This window comes from Miniopterus natalensis, chromosome 5, assembly GCF_054644295.1.
Source record: "Miniopterus natalensis isolate mMinNat1 chromosome 5, mMinNat1.hap1, whole genome shotgun sequence".
Classification (NCBI taxonomy): Eukaryota; Metazoa; Chordata; class Mammalia; order Chiroptera; family Miniopteridae; genus Miniopterus; species Miniopterus natalensis.
The window spans coordinates 72,350,016-72,373,191 of NC_142085.1; the positions used below are offsets into that span (position 1 = coordinate 72,350,016).

At 38.9% G+C, this 23,176-nt stretch overlaps 1 protein-coding gene across 1 annotated transcript in view; it reads left to right on the forward strand.

Moving 5' to 3' along the window:
* BPIFA2 (BPI fold containing family A member 2) overlaps window positions 1-22,899 on the forward strand; it is a 111,293-nt gene extending 88,394 nt beyond the window's left edge. The window contains 3 exon segments of the mRNA XM_087817770.1: window positions 22,393-22,436; window positions 22,438-22,475; window positions 22,478-22,899. Coding sequence (XP_087673896.1) covers window positions 22,393-22,436; window positions 22,438-22,475; window positions 22,478-22,899 — 504 coding nt within the window.
* The last annotated feature ends 277 nt before the right edge of the window (window positions 22,900-23,176 follow it).

Genomic DNA, 23,176 nt, shown 5'->3' on the forward strand with positions numbered 1-23,176 from the left:
AAAGATATTTTTTATACACAAAATGCTGGTCTGTGGAAAAAAAGAAAAATAAAACAACAGAAACCCACAGGATGAGAGTCCTCCATGAACTGAGAAATACGTTTAATGCAATTGTATACTCCCTGAGAACCAAAAGAAAACAAATTAAGTGTTCCTAATGAATGTACTTTTGCTGTTTTCCAAGGATACAAAGATGAATGGGCAAAGGTGGTTCTGCTAAGTTGGAGTGGATTTAAGAAGCTGAGGAGTCTCCCTCATGGTAAAGGAATTCAAGGAATGTGTGAAAACACTATTTCCTACTACTTAAAGATGCACACAATTATTTTGGTGCTGAGACAGACCATGCAACTCTAACACACCCATGTATCCATACCAGGCTATGACAAAGGAGAAACATGTAGAATAAAGACCATAATCCCTGTGTGTGGTGAAAACGGCCACCAGGCTCCCCGCAGAGAAATGTTCAGCATTGTAAAATGACATATAATCAGAGCAACACAGTTTGCAGCTCTAGCTATATATGGAAAAATAACTTGTTTGCCCTGAGCGGCCAACAGCTTGTCCAAGGAGTTCACAATGTGTCTGAGCCTACTTGAGAACCACCCCATGGTAGGTGTAGCTAAATAATTTATGTAACTTTCTGTGTGAACAAGTTTATTAAAATGAGTGTGCTCTGCAGAGTGAAGATAAACAGGTATGACTTTGTGACTTTTTTTGTATGTATAACAAGATGACTCTGAGTGAGCCTCAACTCCAAGAGTTTTTGAATCTTTGAAGAGTAGAGACTCTTCAAAAGGAACTAGGCTGAAGTTTGAGCAGCTTCATCTTGGCTGAAAGTTGATAAACCAGTGTAATGTTCAAGCTCAAATACTCCAGACTTAGGGAGGCCTTGAATGTGAAAGAGTGACTGCTCTTTCCAAGGGGTGATGAGATTCCCCGCAAGGGAAAGGAAATTCTTGTTTACATCACCCTAAGAATGGGTCAGTGTAGGAGTATGAGATAAGTATGTAGCAGGTGGATCTTAGTTTAAAGTGAGAATAAAACTCTTCTCTGGGCCCCAGTGTCATTTGGCCTAGGCTCAGAGTTATGGTGATACCCAGTGGTGACGCTGCTGTGAAGACAGATGGAAAGTCAGTTTGGTCAAGGACTCTAGAACAAAGGTCAAAAATTTTTTTCTGCACAAAGCTAAAAATTAAATATTTTAAGTTTTGATGGCAATATGGTCTCTATTGTAACTAATCAACTTTGCCATTGTAGTTCAAAAGAAGTTATAGACAATATGTAAACAAATGGGCAAGGCTATGTTGTAATAAAACTCTATTTACAAAAGCAAACTGCCAGCCAGATTTGACCCACAGGTGATATTTAGTCAATCCTTGCCCTAGAGCAAGTCTGGAACTTTGAAACAGTGTAAATTATTTTCAGTTTTAATTTCCTTCCACTATCATTAACTTTTGGTAAAGTATCACTAGAAGTCATAGCATCAGCTTACTTGCACTGTGTAAGTACAAGTATTTCATTTAGTGTGACTCTGCGGGGCTGGGGAGGGGGGGAAGAAAGATGTTTCTCCACTGTATTCTGAATCACCCTCTGTACTCTCTGATAATTGAATCATGGTTCTCCTGTGTGAAGTGTGTCATTTTTTTCCCTGGATAGTTCTAGGTTTTCTACTCATCTTTAGTTTCAAGCAGAATATTAGTTTCTAATAGTCTAACAATAGTGCTTTGAAACATTGCAGACCTGTAGCAGTTAATATTTACCTGGCTTATAAACTAAAATTCACATCTCTCTATTCTTGTTGGAAAGGTTTTTATCACAAAAATATTAGAATTAGAATCACTCTTTGACTCACAGTCTCCAAATATTGACATGTTCTATTAAGGAGGATGGTTTTTGATGTGCCAAAACTAATGAAATACATGAAGATGTCATAAAAAGTATGAGAGGAAATAAGTGCCACCTTCAGATGTGCAGATGTAGCATCCCTTGTCATTAAAACATTGTAAAAATGTGGAAGTATAAAACGCATAATATTTTAGACATGTCTAGTATAAAGTATAAACACTGAGGCAGAGTGGTCTGAGTATAAAGACCTCAGCTAAGATTTCCTTGAACTTATTACCTTACAAATCTAAACACGAGTCTAGGACCCTCACACAGGCTGAGGCAGTTTATTATTATAAAGTGGCACGAAGATGTAATAAATAGTCAGGGCAAGTGGCTAAAACCTCTACTAACCTCACAAATTTATTTATTTTTTAAATTCTCAGCCTCCTGGCATAGTAGTCAAATTGTAATTCTGAATTATAAAATTACTACTAAATAGTGATATATGGAACCTTTCATTTTTATGAAAGCGCTTTGGAAAGTGGGGAGGTAGGTGAAACTCTTCTGGAAACAATGTATGAGAAGTGGAAATCCCCACTCCATCGTCTCCTCTTTCACAAATAAGTTGAGAAAAGAATAAGTTGAGAGTAAATACACGACAAAGTGGCGGAGAAAGATAGAGTCTCAAAGAGGCTCGGGTAATCCACCCGGATTTGAAAGTATTAAGAGAATTAGATTTCCATCCCTTAGCAAACAAATATATGTTCTGGCCTACCTGAGATCTGCAGCCTCTCACATGTTTTGACTCTTGCAAGTTATTAATTTTTGTCTGTATTAATCTTTATTAGTCACACGAGCCTAAGCCCACGAAATAAAACTGAACACCTCTCCATATCTAAAGACATATATTTCATTCATAGAATCTTTGAATTATTTTTGTTACAGGAAACTATGTTCCTTCTAGGGTCAAACTATGTAGGGGTTTTCTTACAGCTTTTTTTTTTTTTTTTTTGCTACTATTTTATTTCTCTCAAGAAATCAGAAAAATTCAGCTTCGTTGTGGTTACCTGGTCGACTCTGTTTGGCATCCATAGGATCTGACGACAAGCCCTCTACTGCATGTTCAGATGGACAACACTTAGCAAGGCTGTGAATGACCCGAATGCATATCAACGCTGGTTAGCCAAGATCTTTAATTCATTAGATGATTAAATGACAAGGATGTTGACTGTAATGAGAACAGAATTCCTGTTTGTGAATAAATAGCGCTTGTTTCTACCGATTTTTGTATTTCCAGGTTTTCCAGCCCTCGTTCCTGCACAAGCAAATGCGTGGGGACCAGTAGGGCACGTCAGTGTCTGTTCCCTTTCACACGATGTGTTAGGCCCTGCACCGTCGAGGTCCCCGCTCTCCTGCTTCTCAGTTGCGTCAGTTGCTTTTCACTCCCTTGGAGTTTACCATAGCTTTTAAATTATTTTGCAAATGTCATTAGTTTGATTGAACTGTGCTTTCTCCTGGATGTACTTCTCCGTGGCTTCATGTGTCCTCCTCACTCACCACCTCGCTTCCCTGCTAACTGCGTCACTGTGTCACAAATCCCCAAAAGTGGGTGCCCCCTGCAGCTGGCTGCCCTGATTTTTTGGGCACCATATCGCTACTGGTCCCCCCTTTGCCTCCCTGTCCAGCTCGCTTTCTTTTCTTTCTGTTCCTCACGAAGATGGGCTGGTTCTCCCTTTCCAAGGAAATTGGCATTCTTCTGTTTCACTGTGACTGGGCTAAAACTATTCTGGAATTTTTTGTTGTTATAACCATGTGTCGATATTTATGCCTCTGCCCAGATGTCACTGAGCAGCTAAATTCTGCTTGGTCAACATAAAACCCTACTGCAGATAGTTCTACCTTGGATAAAAATGGTTTCCGTGAAGATTAATAATTATTCCATTTTTAGTGAGAGTATTCATCAATTTAATGTTAAAAATAACTAATTTATTTATGAGACTATTCTTAAGGGGAAGATATTTTCTGGCCCCTAAACATGCAGTCTATAGCACTTCTATTAGAGTATTTTGTCTGAATAGGTATGTCATGACTTAATCAATAGATAATAAACTGTTTAGGTGTTGTGTGTTAGGTATTATGAAATACCTAAGTGAAAGAAGAAGGGAGAATGCAAAGAAATGAAAGCAGTGTCTCTGACACTCTCCCCCTAGTATTTGCAAAACTACTGAGGTTTTCCATCCTCATTAATAAGTCTGATTAACTTATATTCTTGCTCTGCAAGAAAATAAAGTATTAATTTTTGTCTTCTCAAAAGGACTCTATTCTGGAGGCACTGGAAATGCAGTTTAAGGGCATCTATCAACCTTTCTAAAATAAATTTTTAAAAATCTGATATTGCATGCTTTTAGGTTGGGGCCCCCTGACTCCCTTGCTTGAATGTCACTATTCAGGTTGTTCCTGAAATCGTTCTTGACCGATGCTTCTTAAGGAGTTGAAGGTGTGTGAGCATGAGCAGGTGTGAGGGTGGATGTGCACACTGGCTTCATGTCTACAGCGGTACTCGGCGCTTTGCATGTGGGACCCGATTCCCGTGCTCAGCTTGATGAGTAGGCGAGCTTAGTCAAGTATGCCTGTTACAATCAAAACAGCAGGAACAACAAACTGACTCTGTAATACATCAAAAGTCAAAACAAAATGAGAATTTTGTGCTATAATTATGGGGGGAAGTGCCAATCTCTTATTTCTTATTTCAATACAGCAGTCCCCCCTTATCCATGATTGAAGACCCCCAGTGGATGCCTAAAACTATGGATAGTACTGAATCTTATACACACACACACACACACACACACACGTTTTATTTTCCTATACATACATACCTATGATAAAGTTTAATTCATAGATTAGGCGATTTAGCAACCTCAGCATAAACTTTCCTTCTTTCCTTAAGTCGAACACCTCCACTTTCTCAAGGAAAGGACGTGCTCTATGGCTTCTCTTCGGCATGTCCAAATTCCAGCATCCCTACTCTTGCACTTTGGAGCCGTTGTTACGTACAATGAGGGTTACTTCGACACGAGCACTGCAGTGCTGTGACAGTCAATCTGAAAAGCAGACGGTTGAGTGACTAACGGACAGGAAGTGTCCACAGTGTGGATACACTGGACAAAGATAATTCATGTCCCGGGCACAACCAGGTGGGCAGGTGAGAGATTTCATCTGCTGCTAAAAATGGCACACAATTTAAAACTTATAAACTGTTTATTTCTGCAATTTTCCATTTAATATTTTCAGACCACATTTGACCTAGGTAGTAAACCAGAGATAATGGGAGAGACTACTGTGCTCAAAGCAGGCCCCACATACAGACAGAAAGCCACACGGTCAGGTTCAGGAGCACTGGGAAAGCCCCTTTCCTTAACATGTCCCGGACTGCACTCTCCCTAATATCTGAACATCAACATTTTTCGGTCAACCGTTCTCATGGGCTAGTAGCATCCTCCACGTCACTTTTTCCATTCTTTTCCTTTATGATAAAAAGAAGCCAAGGGTTCCTGCAAAAATCCTGGAGGTGAGAAGAAGACAGGTGAAGAAATATAACTCTAACCTCGGTGTTGTAAGAACTGAATTTTACCTCCATAGGAATATTTGGACTGGTTCCTGCCACCAAACTCTTGGGTAATTCCGAAAAATCTTTGCCCAGTTTACATGGTACTTAGGATGAGACACAGCCATGCACAATTTATATGAAATAAACCTACAGGAGAATTTTCTTGCATAATTATCCAATCCACTTCTAAATATATTATTTAAACAAATTCTACTCATATTGTTCCCAAATCAATGAGTACAGACAAAGTACTTAAGGGAATTTAATCACCTTACAAGTCTTTTCTAACACACTTATTATTAAGACATTTGGGACAGTAAATGCAAAGAAATCAGGCCTCGCTCTCTCCGGGTCATCTGAGGCTGGGAGAGGCTGAGAGCGGAAAGGCTGCCTAGGGCTTGGCGAAGGCCAGTGGCTTTGGTGGGGGGCTGGAGCGTGGGAGGAATAAGAACAAGTGCTGTTTTTCTTAAAAAACCCAGCCCAGTGAGCTATGGCTTTGGATATAGAGGTCGTCTGAGTAAGAGTCACTCTTGGAGGAGAGAATAAAAACCACTCCTCACACTGTAGTAATGGCAAGGAAAAGGACTCTCCCAAGAGAGTTTATTACTTGTCCATTAGAAGGCTTAGCATCAAATCCCACACTGGGGAGATCTAAACAAGGGCCATCCGATAGCCGGGTCCCCTGCAGCAGTTATTAATGTGGCAGAGGCAGTCTACTTACCACCCAAGCTGCTCCTGCACTGACTGCAGCGTAGCATGCAAAGAGCCAAGGGAGAGGGAAGGGGAGACAAGTAATGTGATCTATTATTTTGCAATTAACTCGAGACTAGCCCCTGTCCACTGTCAACACTCACACCACACACACACACACACACACACACACACACACACTCGGCTGAATGTCCAGATTCCCTAGATTACTTCTCTGCCTCTCACACTCAGGGAGGCTAAGCCAGCCTCACTGTCTCCTACATAAAAACTTGGCTCCCAAGACCCTGGTGACCAGGGCACCAGGTTCTTCACCCACCTGGGAGGAAGTTAGCTTGAGATTTCATTTATGTTCCTGGGGATGTAAAGGACAGCAATTACCCATATTTCTTTTCCATCACTGTTTCATAATGCCTGTTTCATGACATGAGTTTCACCATGCAAATTAAATGCAAATGATTAGAAAATCCAAATTTTCCTCACAACATATTTGTCTTCAATTACAATGACTAATTGGTCCAGCCTCCTAGAAAAATACTGGTTGCCATCAATTATATAATTTTACCAGAAAAGCAGGCAAAATGCTTACTAGTTTTTCCATGCTAGCTAACTAAGTAAAAATTCATTGCTAAAAACTTAAACAGATTAGCATTGTTTGTATATGAAAATAAAAACATTTGCAAATATTATAAAATGAAATACAAGGTATTATTGTCCAGCTTTATCTGTTTAAAATCAACTACAAAATCCAAATGTAAGCAGAGTTTTTAAAAAGAAAAGAAAATTTTAGGGAAATATTTGCTATAATGTATAATGGTAGACAAATGGTTAATCTGTTTAATATATAAAGAAGCTTTTCAAATCAATAGAAATGAGATAACACCTGATATTTAAAATGTACAAAGAATAATAACTGTTAACTTACAAAAGAAGGAAAAAAAAGAAATAACATGCCTAAACATATTTATAAATGTAAAATCCCATTGGAAATTAAATAAATGCAAAATGGTATTCCCCAACCTGTTGGCAAAGGTATAAAAATAAGTATATACCCTAATTTGAAGAGGATATTAGGAAATCAATACTTCAATGTAGTCATATATATTGACCTAGATTATTAAAATTTTATTAATTTATCCATAGAAAAATAACACATCACAGTATGACTACCACAGTATGCCCAGGACAAAAGAGGCACCTAATATTTTTGAAGGGATGTGCAAATATACTTTTGTTACAAGGATGTTTATAATAGCATAAAATGGAAACAACTGAAATGTCCCAAAATGAAGCATTAATTAAATAAACTTTGCTATCTCCACACAATAAAATACTGTGTGGCCACTGAAAATTTTTGATTAAAAATGTGGAACTCTATATAGTATATATAAAAAAAAAAGTAAACAATTTAAAAACAGTTTTATCATGTGGTCTCATTTGGGTAAAAAATGTCACATATCTAGATGTATATATACACATACATAGATAAAATGTCATGGAAAGACATATACTAAATTATTAGTAGAATTACTGTTCTTTTCATTATAAAGAATATGTATTATTAGTATAAGAAGCAATAAAAGTTATTTTTAAGTATGTTAAAAATCTTGAATACACAATAAAAGTTTATTTTCATCTTTCTCTTCCCCTGAAATATTTGTATTCTTATTGAGTGTGTTGAGCATACGATAATGAAGAGATATATTTAGTTGGAAGGTTGGAGGAACCCTTCCTGGAAAAGGTGACATTTGAGATATCTGAAAGGATACGTAGAATTTTGAGTGGAAGAGTTGGGCAGGCAAGAAGTGCCAGAGGGAAAGCAGGGAAAGAGAGCAGCTCAGTTTGAGGAAAGCAGATGTAGACTTGTGTGTTAGACATGAAGCTGAAAGGTAGGTTGGAATAAAAAGTGATACATAGCCCTCTCTAGCCTAATGAGAAGTCTGGATGTATCAATAAGGATACTTTGCTCACTTGGAGCAAGGCCTGGGAAATCTGTCTTTAACCTTCAGTTATGGGTCATGTGCCTGGAGCACTATAAAGGACTCAGCCTGGTACAGTCATTCCCATGCATTAAATAATCATAGAGATAGACCCAGGTGACTTGTTTATGAATACAAAAGTGTTGTCACTAAGCCTTCTCAATATGTTTTCTGCCCACAGAAATCTGTTTGTTTGTTTTTTTTAATTGATTTTCAGAGAGGGAGGAAAGGAGAGAAAGAGAAACATTGATGTGAGAGAGAAACATTGATAGGTTGCCTCCCATATGTGCCCCGATCAGGGATGGAATCCGCAACCTAGTTATGTGCCCTGACCCGAATCAACCCTGCAACCTTTTTGGTGTATTGGATGATGCTCCAACCAACTGAACCACTCACCACCCACAAAAGTCATTTTGTGGAGGTCAAAAGAGTATGGTCAAAGGAGTATGAAGTACCAAATTCCTTTGCTCTGGCTAACATTATTGATAAATAAGTGAGAATTGACACTTTTCTTTTTCCAGCCCACATAATATTCTTGTAAGATACTTTTCTCTGGAATTCATACATGTCACTCTTGAAAGTAAGTCCAGGCCTTGAGGTAGATCATGCAGCTCCAGATCTGGGGATTCATCTCCACTGATCTCTCTCTATATGTGCTCTCTTCAGAACCCACCCACCTCATTCTATGAATCTTTGTCTAAATATACATGGGGTCTGCCTATATTAATTAAATGACCAGTTGTTTCAGGTCAAAAGGGATTCATGTTGCTTTTTTAAAGAAATACACAGTGTCTGCCCATTTTCATGGAGTCAATTGATTTGATCAATTGTTCAACAAGTGTGTGTCTGCCTCTGAAAAGGATTCTTAGTCGTTCATCAAGAGAAACCACCATGTGCTTCCCCCTTCACAAGCAGCTCTGTGCGAGAACACAAGCACGGCGGTTTATTACTTCACACAACTGCCATTGGATGCTAAGTGTTATCACTTCAGCTAACAGACACTTAAGAGTGGGAATGAGCCTGCCCCAAAGTACTTACTGTATGTCCACTGGTAAAACAGAAAACAACATCACTAACAATTATGTTTCACCTTTGTCTTCTAATTAAGAACAATACAAAACAATATTTTTAAATTATGTAGAGATCACCCTCCATTTTATTGAAATAATGTTTCCTCTTCCCACCCTCTCCAATCTAAGTGTATCCATCCTCTGTATCATTTTCTCTAGTGTTTTAGATGACTGGTCAGTTAATGCAAAACTCTACTAAAGCTATGCAATAGACAAATCTAATTATTTTAAATATATCTCTTCTACATTAAACGTATCTCTTCCAAATAGAATTTGCTATTTAACCAAACCACACAAAGCAGTAACAATGAAAGCGTTACGACCACTTGCTAGTCCAGAGAGGGTCACTTCTGCCAGGTCAGTCATTGTCCATGCTGCTGACAGATGATCTCGCTCTCCTTTATGTATATTGAGGCAAATTCTAGGAAGAGTAAGAAAATATGTCAAAAATTAAACTATTTGGAAATTTAGTATCGTGAGTTATGAACCAGAAACCCAACAACCCAGAAGTATGATAAATAGTGTCTTTAACATTTAAGAAAGGACTGACTTTAAATCGCCTTTCTCCAGGTATACAGCTAATTGTCAAAATTCTTATCGAAATTCTGTACAAGTGTGAAAAATGCAGTTCAGATGTATAAGTCCATAAAGGTGTTAGAGCGCAAGAAATTATGAAAATTATGTGAAATTGGTTTGCTGAGGTTGTGAATCAATTTCCTTAGTGTTTTTGCTTTGCTATCCTACTGCTTGCCAAAGTTTGATGTTTCTCATTTGCAAAAAAATGGGATATATTTCATTTACAAAAAAAAAGAAGTTGGATTTAACTATAATTTGTAAATATTTATGCATATTTCCAAAGAATACATGGGCTTAACTACATTTTCCCCTGATTACTTATATGCCTAATACATCATGTGAGATCCCACATTTTGCACTTTCACAATAAAACATTCAGATGAGAAGGGGATAACCCAAACAACCTGACAACAAATCAGCAGACACTTGGAAAAAATAAAACCTGAAATTAGATATGATACAAAATTGGTGCCGATTTCATTTGAGGGCTATTTTCTACTTAAACTTTAAAAAATAATTTTTTTTTTTTGCCCAAGGATGAAACCTCTGTTCAGATTTTGCAGAGGGTTAATAAACAGCGTAACAAATGGCCATCTGGTGTCAGTGACCCTACCCCATTTCTCTTCCACCTTCACTCACATGGCGAGTGGGGTATGAATGCGTTGTCCTGCATTGTATTCAAAGATGACACCACTGACAGTGATTGCTCCATTCCCCCTGTGTGACTGAGAAGCCCAATATGGTACCCAGACTCCTTCCTGCAGTTTGCACGTAGGAAGCTTGTTGGGAGATTTGTGACTGCAGCTGCTTTTAACAGAGCCTGCCATTGTTTATATCTCGGCCTCCAAAATACAAAATGGGCCGTTGCTAGGAATGAGCCACTTCATTTCCTGACCGCTGCAAGCCAGACTGATGTCTCTGTTGTTTCTTCCCAGATGTTCCCCGGCACAGCCATGTTGCCTAAAGCTGTGCTTCACCTCCTCCGGGGAGGGACGAGCCGGGTTCATCTGAATGACAAGCATTCCTCTGGTTGAGGGCCCTGGACGCTGCAGGGATTGTGCAGGAAAAACTGAGGACTGAACCCAAGTCCCCACTCTGGGTTGGCCGCTGTGATGAGTGGGGGGCAGAACAGGAGGCCTGAGGCCTGGCTCTGCGTCAGCGTTTACCAGGCAATCACACTCCCTGAAACAGTGCAAGTCAACAAGGGACAAGACAAGGGACTCCTATAATAGTTAGCCATCTCGGGTTGGGTGTGGGGGAATTCTCCATGGAATAGGACACATTTGATAAAACGTGACCAGCGAAGACACTTGGATCATGGGAAATGTGAAAAACGATATCAAAGTGGCAAACTGACAATATGTTTGGGGGATGGTGAGGATTCAGGTTGGGCCCAAGGGAAAGACTACGGGAGATAAGAAAACAAAGTAGGATGGAGTGTGGGTGTAAGGGTTCAAGCCATTGTACAGATTTTACAGAGACTTTGAAATCAATTCGATTAAGGAGCAATCAATCCCTGAGCGTAATAGATTCCGGCACAAACTGGTTGTGTGACATTGAACCAAGAATTTAACGTCTCAGGCACCTCAATTTTTATATCTGTGGGTTAGGAAGACTAAAATAGAAAAGGAACTCCCAACACCTAGGTACAGAAATATTCGGAAAATTATAAAGGAACAACTAGGGGTTCCCACAAAGATTTGCAATGAGAGTGATGCTGGCATCTAATAGACCTGGCCTGGCGTGCCTGATGTTCTGTTACACATGGGACAGTCCCACCTGGGAATGTCCCCATGTGTAGGGGAAAACCTGTATATTATTAGCTGAGTCTAGAAGCCAGTTCTGTTTTGTGTGAAATATAAAGCATATTAATCAAATTTTAATATATTTGAGCACTGCCGGGTGAGATGACCTCGAAGGCCCTTCCAGACCAAACCTACTGTTACCCTGCTGATGTCAGAGAGTCTGGGGCTCAGAAGTGTCCAGTGAACTCTCAGAAGACTAGTGTACTATTTTTTAACAAATATAGCCAGACGTTAATAAATTATTCCTTAGTGAACTGAAAAAACAATGTCAAAACAAATCCATCTTTCACTAACAGAATTATATTCAACTTTAGGATGATGTTTACCCTTGAGGTAAATATAAGCATGAAATCCTTAGGCTCTTTCAGTAAAGTTTACACTAAAAGCAAAGGGCTTTTCCCTTTACTGTCCTGAAGCATGCCTCTGGTACCCTATGCCTGCTAAGCAGTCACTTATTCATCTAATCAATTTTATACGACATCTGAAATGTCGCGATACACATTTTCTTCCCCCTTCCCATTCTCGCTCTGGCTCTTGTGTGAAAGCAGTCAGGGCAATGATGTTTTCACCATGTGTTCAGTTCAGCAACTGTTGGTGTAAAGTGTTTGCACTTTCAGCATATCCTGTTCTCTCTCCAACACACCTTGGGCAGCACCCTGGCTGCCAGTGGGCGCGGGCAGGATGCAAGCCTCCAGTGTCGAGACCTCCGCTGTCTTTGCTGCTGTAAGATGTTTGCAGGGCCCCCGGGAGATGCTCTGCTAATGAATTACAGGCTGCCTCATCTATCCAGCACTCTGACTATCTGCCTAATCTTTCTAAGTTCCTAACCTCATGTTTCCTCTTTCCTCCTAGTAGATGTCCTTCTGGGAGACATTGGATATGGGGATGAAACATTCTAATCCCAGGGTCTGCAATCTTGTCAGTGTGGACAATCCAGGGGTCTGTTGCTTTGTTTGTCTTTCCTACTTGTCGAGTGGGAGGTTTGGCGAAATGGGAAGGATTCAGATTGCTAGCCTTGGAAAAATATCTGAGTGGTTTGTTGTTGTTTTTTAAAGTCCGGTCATTCATAATGGAGAGCTCAAACTGTCTTAATTGAAGATGAAATTCTGTGCTTTGTTATAGGGATCTTTCCACTCTGCCAAAAAGGAAGATCTTTCGCATTCTGATATGTTATTTTAAAACTTACAGCAGGGGTCAATTAGTGACTACTTCATGCAAATTGAGGGTAACAGCCAACAATGTAAGCTATCCTTCTGTTAAAGAAGCCAGGATGTATTTCTAAAGCAGAATCCTATTGACCCTGGGTTAAGCCATGCTCTGTTTTTGACAGACCAAATTGAAGAAAAGGAATATGGGATAGAAATTTTATGGATGCTTTCTGTTTTTCTAATAATAGAAATTTAATTTCACATAATCTATGATACACAGAACCCTAAGTCAGATGATATTCTCGTGTGGATACAAAACGAAGAAAGAGATTCCCCTTAATTGAGAACGAATGTTATGAAAACTGATCATTGTGCCCCGATGGGCTTAGGAGGACATGCACGTCCAGTTCCCAGTCAGGAATAATGTTGACAATCAGACGGATTCCTGACCCTTGGTGTGGCCACATCTCTTCCTGAACACAGAGGCTTTCAAAGTGGCATGTTCGTGGAGGAGGCTTTTGGTGAGGGGGTGGCTGGGACACTGGTTGAATAATTTCAGTCTCAGTGGAGCTTTTCATCACAGCTCTGCTTTGTGAGTGTTGGAATGATGTGTGTGTTATTTGTGGGGAGGGTCTGAGCTTCAAAGACTGTAAAACACTGTATGTGGTATCTTACATCACTTCTCAAATCTGTGCAAATTCCGATTTCTCTCTGACAAGGCCTTCCCGTTAGAATGGGAAGTTCAAAAGTACAGTGCGGTTTAGATTGACTGTACAACAATAAACATCCCTGTGAATAAAAAAGTCAAAAGCAATTAATAAATATGCTAGTCCTAAGGATGGGATAGAAACCTCTGTCATTTATAAGATATCGTTATTCCACCAACTAGAACGTACTCACTTCCTCTTATCCTGCATGAGAGCTGATATTATCATTCTATCTTTGTTAGCCTGAACTCCAGGATCTGCAGTAAAGGTCTTGTGAACTGAAATAGCACCATTTGTCATGCACTGGAATTTTCCTGCCTCACAAAGTTTTGAATTAAACACATAATTGCAGAGCTCCTTTATCTAAACTTTATCCCCAGCCATAAAGTAGGGGACAGAAAGGGCTAGAATGATGGTGTTTCAATCGAAACGAAAACACGGAAAGTATTCTGCAGTTCAAAAGACTTCTTGAGTAGATAGCCTATCACATTTACACTAAGCCTCAGCTACAGTTAGATAACTAGTTCTCACTGCTGATCTGTAACGTGGTTTATTAATCACAGAAAGTGTAATCAGTTAACCTAACCAAGAAGTTGGTGTTGGATATTATTCTTCTGCTGTATTTTAATCATTCAGTATTTTCAACAGCTCTACAGACACTCAGTTCACGATAGGGTCTTTTCTCATAAGATAAGAGTTCTTGAAACAGGAGATTGAGAGAAAATAAAAAGCATTTAGAAAAATGTTTCTGCCAACATGACTTTCCATTAAGATAAAGAGTTTTTCCTTTAAAAATTAAAAGCAAAGAAAAAGAATAGAAACAGAAACAATAACAAAGATCAACCATGGTTGCGGGTTTCTAAAAGTAAAAGAAAAAATGTAAGCTGTTGACTCAGGAGACCCGGGTTGGTGGACCAGGCAAGTCATTGAACCACTCACTCATTGGTGGGATGAGAGGAGTAGGAAAGTGTCTAGATTGTTAAGGCCACTGAAAACTGGAAAATTCTATGACTTAAACATCTTAGATTAACTTGAGCCCCTTCATTTGGGGCCAGGTCCGCACTGGTGCTTGCAGCTCAACCTGGTTGAGGAAGGGCCATGTTTTCTTGAGAGCAGTTGTTTTAGTGAACTGAGCCAGAGCCGTGCATGTTATAATTCAAACTGCTGCATTCTAGCCTTATCTTTAGAAGTAACAAATACAATGAATCCTGGTGCTTCAATGTCTCCACTAACAAACCTGGATCGTGAGTACTTTATTTTGTAGACTTAACACCAGGTCTTATATTTTGATATGGAAACAATAAAAAAGACAGTGACGTTGAGAGTCCTTGAAGATCTAAAATATGGCACTAGTGACAAGTTTGGTGATTCCATTTGGTGATGATCTTTGATATGCTACCACTTTAATTACTCACACCTTTAAAGGAGTTACTTTTTGAAAGAACAAACTTTAGAATATTAATAACTAGAAAATAGAAGTCTCTTCAGGTTTATTGTGTCTATTGACTCTTTAGGACATGAGGATTGATTTCTGCCCATCTTCTAGTCTTAACATTGTCTAATTTTAGTAGATTTTACCAAAAGCAGGATCAGCCAAGCACATTTGTGATTAGTACTACTGGACAAATAACTGTAAAACAAGGCTTTATGCCAACAGGTTGTCAAATTGCTAGTTTTCAGTGGGGTGCTATAGCTACTGGCTTCTTTAACTCAATTAAGGAAAATTATGTTCTGTAGGGTAAAATACTTTGAAACCAGAATGCAATAAGAAGGAAAAGAGCCAGCAGTCCTTTCATCCCACAACATTGTTGGTGGCCAAATGCTGAGTGGAAAATAGTTAAAAGCCAAGTCTTCATGGCTATGAGAGGTGATTCAGGTGCTCGACATAGTATGAAAGTCCAGAGAGGCCAAAGACTCAAGTTCTGAAAGGTCTTGCCACATGAGAAAACTTGGACCAGAAAATACTACTTGACTTTGAGCTACATTCAAAGGGATATTTTTCAAATTATTGGGATGAGATCTGACCGAGAATGACAATTTTTATTGTTTAAGAACACAAGTCTTAACCTCTTTGATGGTTTCTTTACTCTTTTATTCCATCTGCATCACCCCAGCACCTCTTCTCTCCAAAAAATGCAGTAGCCCAGCCGGGCATGGCTCAGCGGTTCACCATCGACCTAGGATCCAGGAGATCGGGGTTAGATTCCCAGTCAGAGCACATGCCCGGGTTGCGGGCTCGATCAATGACTCTCTCATCATTGATGTTTCTATCTCTCTCTCTCCCTCAATAAAGATATATTTTTAAAAAAATGCAGTAAAGGCAGGAAAAGATTTTTAAAAACCAAACCCAAATCGACCAATTCCATATTTTTTTATGTTGAAATGCTTTGAAACTACATTTTTGTTTTGGTCTCAAAATGTTTTCAAGGTCAAGGCATCAAAGGACCCTGAGTGAGCTCACGATTTAGACAGTCCAACTAATTAAACTCCTTCTTAGCCTGTCTATTACAGTCTTTGAGTTTTTAATATAACTTAAAACAATTGTCCCCACAGGGAGGTCTAACATTTTGCACGGTTTCATTGAAACAGTTGACCTGGCTGAGAAAACGAAAAGAATTTCAGGGGTACATTTCAGGACCTTGTTTCTGTTGATAATGGTGTTCCAGAATATGTATTTATTAATATTGCTTTATTTTGCTCAGACTCCCACAGGAAATCCTGAGGAGTGTGTGTTTCTGGCATATTTTATCTTAGCTAGTCCCATCCCTTTGGTCTTGCATCCTGATTGCTAGACTGAAGAGTACCTTTGAAAGTCTCTGCTCTTTCAAAGAGCTGAGGATGACAGCAAACAGGAACTTCAACACTCTAGGAAGACAATCTATCTACTCTCCCTAGTTATCATTAAAATGTCTTTTAGACGTAGGTCATAACTGGAAACCTATAAATGATGTCTGTGTAGTAAGCACTTCCCACAGAGCTGGAGTCCCAAGTGATTAAAATTTATCACATTGTTCTTATGGTTACAAATACTGCTGATATGTGTCATTACTTAGAAAGTACTATTCATAACATTTTGATTTTAGTCCAAATAGTTTTCTTTCTGAATTTCCCATAAAATGCTCTTGAACTTTTTTTTTTTAATGTTCTAATCCGCTTCTCCTTTGAAAGAACAAAGAAAAGGGGTTGATTGTTTTCTAGTTTAAATTTTGTTTGGTTTGATATATTTATTGCCTGGTGGGGTGCATCTAATTTTCCACTGGCTTTTCTGAGAAAGTAATTAGGATGGAACTCTTCAACGTGCAGGCTCTAAGCTCTTTGTCATGAATAAAAAGTTATGGTGTTTAGTGGCAGTGGCTCTATTAAACCGATATGTAACCGTGAGCCTTCATATTTAGCAGTGCTTGTTTGCAAAACTGCACGCTCCAAATGTACAAATGTGTTCTTTGATTAGACAACACAGAACGCACTGAAATGCTTTCAAGTGAGCCCTTAATGTGGTAGGAGTTTGTCAGAACACAGGGAAACAGGCAGCCTCTCTTTTCATCTCCTGGACAACTAAAGATCTGAAGTTCCTCTCAGCATGATTTTTCGACCCTCATGAATCCAAGTCCCTGAGTTCACACCTCAAGGCACAGGGTCATCGCAGCGTATCCTCATGCATCCAGCTCCTGCGTGGTGCTTTACCTGGAGAGCAGTGGACTGAACCAGCCTGTATTTACGGAGAACAAGCCAGGGAAGACAGTATGCCACCTGCTTTTCTGCCCAAAAGTGCCTGGCCGGACAAATCTAGTTTGAGTTTGTGTAATTGATTTCTAAATTCTGGAACTAAGTGTACCTTGTAATAATTTTAAGATATCCAGAAAGGAACGAAAGCAGAATGTTAATGGAACTAAATGCCAAGAGATTTTAACTAGGGAATATCAAAACTCTTGTCATGATTCGGACTCCTAGTTATGAAAAGTTCAACACCACCTGCCCTGACCGGGTTGGCTCAGTGGTTAGAGCATCCGCCTGCAGACCAAAGGGTCGTAGATTCGATTCCTGGTCAAGGGCAGGTACACCAGTTGCAGGTTCGGTCCCCAGCCCCAGTCCCAGCTGGTGCAGGAGGCAACCAATCGACCTGAGATCTCACATTGATGTTTCTCTCTCTCTCTCTCTCTTCTACTCTCTCTAAAAAACAATGGAAAAAATGTCCTCAGGTAAGGATTAAAAAAAAAAATTAAAACAAGAAAAGTTCAATACCACTTAACCATCTAATATAGGTGACTAAATATATACACTGTTGTACTATAATTTAGCATTCTACACTTTACATTTTCATGCACTTTATCAATACAAGGGATATTTTTTAAAGTTGTCCAAAATTTTTACCTCCTAGTTTTAGAAATAAATGAAAAGAGAAAAGGTAAGCTTCTTCGCTTGAAATTCTGGCATTGAGAGTATTTGGGAGTTAAGTAGGCCAATTGCCGGATCTAGGATTTTTTTTATTTTCAAAACAAAATGTACTAGTTCTTTCCATTGCTGACATAGTTGGCTCCATGTAACTTTTGGAGAGAATCTCTTTTTGTAGAATTATCTTGCAGTTTAAAGCCATTTGTGGTGGGGAAAAAAAGCCAGCTGGTGGCTAACAAATATAAACTGGAGGGTTTGTTGATAGGAAGAGGGGGAAAAGATCATAGAATTGATTTTATGAATCTTACTAAAACAAACTCTAAGGGACCGAGTTATTTTGTCATATGGGTATTTTATAATATCAAATATTCTTGGAAGCAAGTGAACCATTGGCTGGGACAACACAAACATTTGTCATCTAGAGATTTTTCACTGAATGTTAAAAGACTGGAAAGAAACAATGGTACATAAACGCAACTAACACAAAATTTCTAATGGTAATGGAATTTTACAGCTAATGTACTTTACTAACTGTTTTGATCAGGGTTTTATGTATATTTGTAGTGATTCATTTTGCCTGTTTATATTGAGAATTATGTTGAAAGTCATGTATGAAGGCAAAAATGACCCAATAACCAGAAAAACAAGTCGTATCTCCTATATACCTGAACATCAAAATTAAATTTTCTGGTCAATCAACCAGTTGCTTTGTATACATAATAACTAAGTCTATCCCTGGCCAGATAGCTCAGTTGGTTAGAGCATTATCCCAATACACCAGGTTGTGGGTTGGATCCTTGGTAAGGGCACATACAAGAATCAACCAGTGAAAGCATTAATAACTGGAACAACAAATTTGATGTCTCTATCTCTCCCTCTCAAAAAAAAAACAATGAAAGTAATTTCTAAAAAATAACAAAGCCTAGTTTGGTGTTTTTGTTTTATATTTGGGAATGTCACTATATTTCCTAAAATAACTGATTGTTGTGGAAGGCAAATATACCCAGAAAAACATATGTAAATATTCTAAACATCCTTAGAATTATAGAAAACCAGATTAAGAAGGGACTAACTACAAAGGTCTAGATCTAAATCCAATGTGTAAATCATCTCTCTCCAACCTCTCCGACAGGTAAGAGATGCTGGATCCCTAAGACAGCCTACTCTAGCTACACAAGATTGACTATAAGTAATTCATCTTTATATGGAAACTTCTAATTATCGGTCCTCCTATACATTTGATAGCAGAGAGAATAAACTTTTTCTTCTTTAACAATAAAGCTCTTTTTTCTCTAGATAAAACATCTTTGTGTTCCTGTAGCTTTTTTTTTTTTTTTTGGTGACATGGTTTTACATCTATCCCCTCACCAAGTACATCTTTTTAAAAGCATGCTCTCTCTCTCTCTCTCTCTTTCTGGAGGGTAGGAGGTGGGGCTTTGGGACACAGTGAAAGAGGTGAGGGAACTAAGAAGTACAAATTGGTAGAACAAAATAGTTACGGGAATGTAAAACACAGCATAGGAAATATAGTCAATAATATGTGATAACTATGTACGGTGCCAGTTGGGGTACTGGAAATATGGAAGGGAACACAAAGGACATGATTGTCTAAGCTCTAAACTGCACGTCCTAAACCAATACATAATAAAAATTTTAAAATAAATAAATAAAAGCATGTTCTCTTAAAGTGTGGCGCCTACATAAACTTGGGATTTAAAAAAATGTTTTGACAACTGTGGAACAGGGTTAACACATCCTCCTTAGTCTAGAAAGTTTTCTTCAAAACTGACCTAAATCCTATCAGGCTTATGGCAGCCCCACCACTCAGTTGACTGATACTGAACTTACTATTACTTAAAAGCCCTAGGCCATTGTTTCCCAGAATTTTTAATATGAACCATCTTTCCAGTTGGTTTTTTGAACCCAGGTACAGAACTATGTATTTATTGCTTATTCCTATTAAACTTTATTCTGTGAGATTCAGCCATTTGTCCAGCTGGTCAAGCTCATTTGAAGCTCGGTGTCACCACCAGATTCAGTAAAACCCCAGCTCTCTTGACGAGATGCCTACCAAACTATTGAAAACAACATCAGGAAGGCAACCCATTCCAGTACAGTAAACTCTGGCCCCTAAACCATTCTTGCAGAAGTTTAAATCCCTTCCCAGGTAAGGTAAGATGTCAAATAGACCAAGATTTAAAAAGGGACTAACTTTGTATCAACTCCCATCCATGATTACTAATAGCATTTTATTTAAAAGCAAGAATATCACCCCTAAGAAAGTAAAAATAATCCAGGAAACACAGTGAATTAAAGTCACTCATTATGACCAACATCTACTTCTGGTTATTTATCTGGTCTTTACATGAACGTGTTGATGATGAAACTCAGATTGTGTTTACCACAGTTAGGTTTTTGTCTTTCCTTAACCTCACGTAAAGTGAAGACGGGCTTAAGCAAGGGCAGGGAAATCCCTATTAAGTAAAAGTGAAACCAACACAAATTCTCCAAATCAAATAGAATTTTTATATTGAACAGTTTTCAAAACATGCTTGCTTAACTATGGTTCTCATGGGATTTATGCCATTGTTCAATAGACACTATGAAATAATAAAAATAAAATAATATTGTTGGTAAAATGTAATGATTAGCATAACTTCCCCCAGAGGCACACACACACTAATCATAGAGAAAGAAGCCTTCGCATTTAACTTTGAAATGTACAATCACCGAAATGCTTGAGCAGCCACATGTGGAGGAGTGATAGGTCTCGCACATATTTATGAGCTGCCTTAAATCCTTCCTGGAGCAAGGAGAAATGTAAATAAAAGACACAGTCACATATTTAATGAGGAGGGAGAGAAAAGTTTAAATTGGTATGCAGTCACTGCTCTCACCAACCATTTTATTTTCTAAATGTTATTTTGAAATGTTTAGATGCCTTTCAGTGAATGCAATGAATGTAGAAGACATGGTAGATTATCCAATGTCAAAGATACACTGGACACTGTTAAACAGAAGTACAGTATCAGACTGGCTTTTAAATGATCTATTACCATTAAAAATTTAAATAAATATAAAATGCAACCTGCCTTCCACAGGGTAATTTCCAACTGTCCTCAGGGGATACGCCTTCTTGTGTGACTCTGGGAAGAATTCCAGGCTACTGAATCAAAGAATATCTTTGGTTTAGCTTAGATAGGATTTGCATGGGGATAATACAATTCCTCCCATCTTTTTCCCCCACTTAAAAATTAAACAGAAAACACATATGTACCATATGTGATATAAATGTTCCCTGCTGGTTTTATTTCATTCCCTCCTCTCTAACCCAAACATTTCCTCATTTTTTCTTTTCATTTTTTGCAGAAAAGAATAATCAGGTACTGGTAGTTTATTTGAAAGTTTGTTGGAAGTCATTTTACTATATGACTCTTTGAACAGAAAAGTTCTCTTATTAGAGACAATGCTTTGTTCAGATGTTTGTTGTTTTTAACTAAGTGGCATAAATCACCCCAGTCATAGGATAAACAGATATTCATTAGTAGGGGAATCTTGGTTTTAACTGAGTTTATCCCAGGGATGGCAAAGTCCAGATTCTCTGCCTTTAAGCCTCAACTTAACTCTCTCAGCACCCCTCCGGTGCTCCCAGCCTTCCACACTATACTCCAGCAATGTCCAAGAGCATAGCATGGCCAAATTTAGCAAACAAACTTACAGAATGCCCAGTCAAATTGGAATTTCAGATAAATAACAAAGAATGTGTTAATATAAATATGTTCCAAAGATTGCATAGGCTATACTTATACTAACACATTTTTTTGTTGTTTACCTGAAGTTCTAATTTAATTGGGTGTTCTGCATTTCATCTGGCAATACTAAAAACACATCTTCTATGCCATTGTTTCAGGACATTTTCTGTAGATTTCCCCTCCATCTCAGAAGGCCTCCTGTGCCTTGTCAACATGGAAGACCCAGCTCAATGGGCTTTTTTTCCTCCATAAAATCTTGGCTGACCTGCTCCAGCTCAACCCCCAGTAGAGCTGACCATTTTCTCCTTTGTGCTGAGTCTGTCCTTGTACATACTCGATATAACTGATCCACAAGCTGTATCTTACTATCTGTGTGTGCCTGGGTGTGAGGTTTCTGGGACCCAGGGCGCTTTACTCATCTGTGTCCCCAATGCTTGAAGATAGCAGACATCACAGGAGAACTTTCATCAGGTAGGGGTAAGACTGGAGGGGTGGAGCCAGAGAAAACTTGATTTGAATCCTGGCCTCTACTACTCTGTAACTGAGTTTGTGGACTATTAGGGCCTAAAGATTCTCATCTACTTTTTTTTTTTTTTTAAATGCAGAAGTGGCCTTTATTGCTGGGGGTGGAGGGTGACCAGCATAGAGACCACTGTCTCAACTGTGAAGGCAAGGGGTAGCTGAGAGGAGTCCTCCTGGCTGGGCTCGGGCTTTCACTCCAATTGGATGATGGCAGCGTCTTCCCAGAGGGAGATACTACAACTGGGACTTAATCAGCTGAGGGCATCACAGCAGTCCTCCTCATCTGCCCTCTGCAGGAATCCAAGGGTGGGCAACTGGCCAAACGAAAGGTCCAGGAAGCTGAACGATGCCCTTTCTAATATCCTTCCACTTAAGGACAAGGCTTTGAGGTTGAAATCAGTAATTTCCACATCCTGGATGACAAAGCTGAACTGACTCCTGATGGCAAAGGCCTGATCCCACCTCTCGTTGGCAAAGTGGTCAACCTGAAGGCTTCCTTCTGGAAGGCCCTCCTGACTGGTGGTAAAATTGAAACCAATGCCCAGTCTGGCATCCCCACCATGGTCCAGGGAGAATGCACCAGGGACCCAGCCAACATTTCCATCACCTTGATGGGCAGCCACAATGTACTGATCAACAACCTCATAGACACGGTGACCAGCTCCCTGAGCAAGACTGCGTCCTTCCTGGTGCAGAAGCAGATACACCCACTGATCCGAATCTTCATCTCTGCCCTGGGTGTGGATTTTATTCAGAATATCATCAGTAGACTTCAGCAAAGAATCATCCACATATTTTTTTAAATAAAACATTCCTGGACAAGTAATTGTTGAAAATTAAATGAAGTTGTTTATATATAAGAGACTTGTCACTAACAGTAGTCACCAAAATAGTTCTAATCACACTCTCCTTGTGGAACTAAGAAAGCCTTTCAGAGTTACAGTCTTCCCATTTCTTGACTATCTGGAGAGAACTTCAATTTTAATTTTCAAATAAAGTTTTAAATTTTGTCTAAGCATGCCCTAATATACTCAACTCTTAATAAGTTATTTTAGCTGTTTCCCCAAATTCTGACTTAAT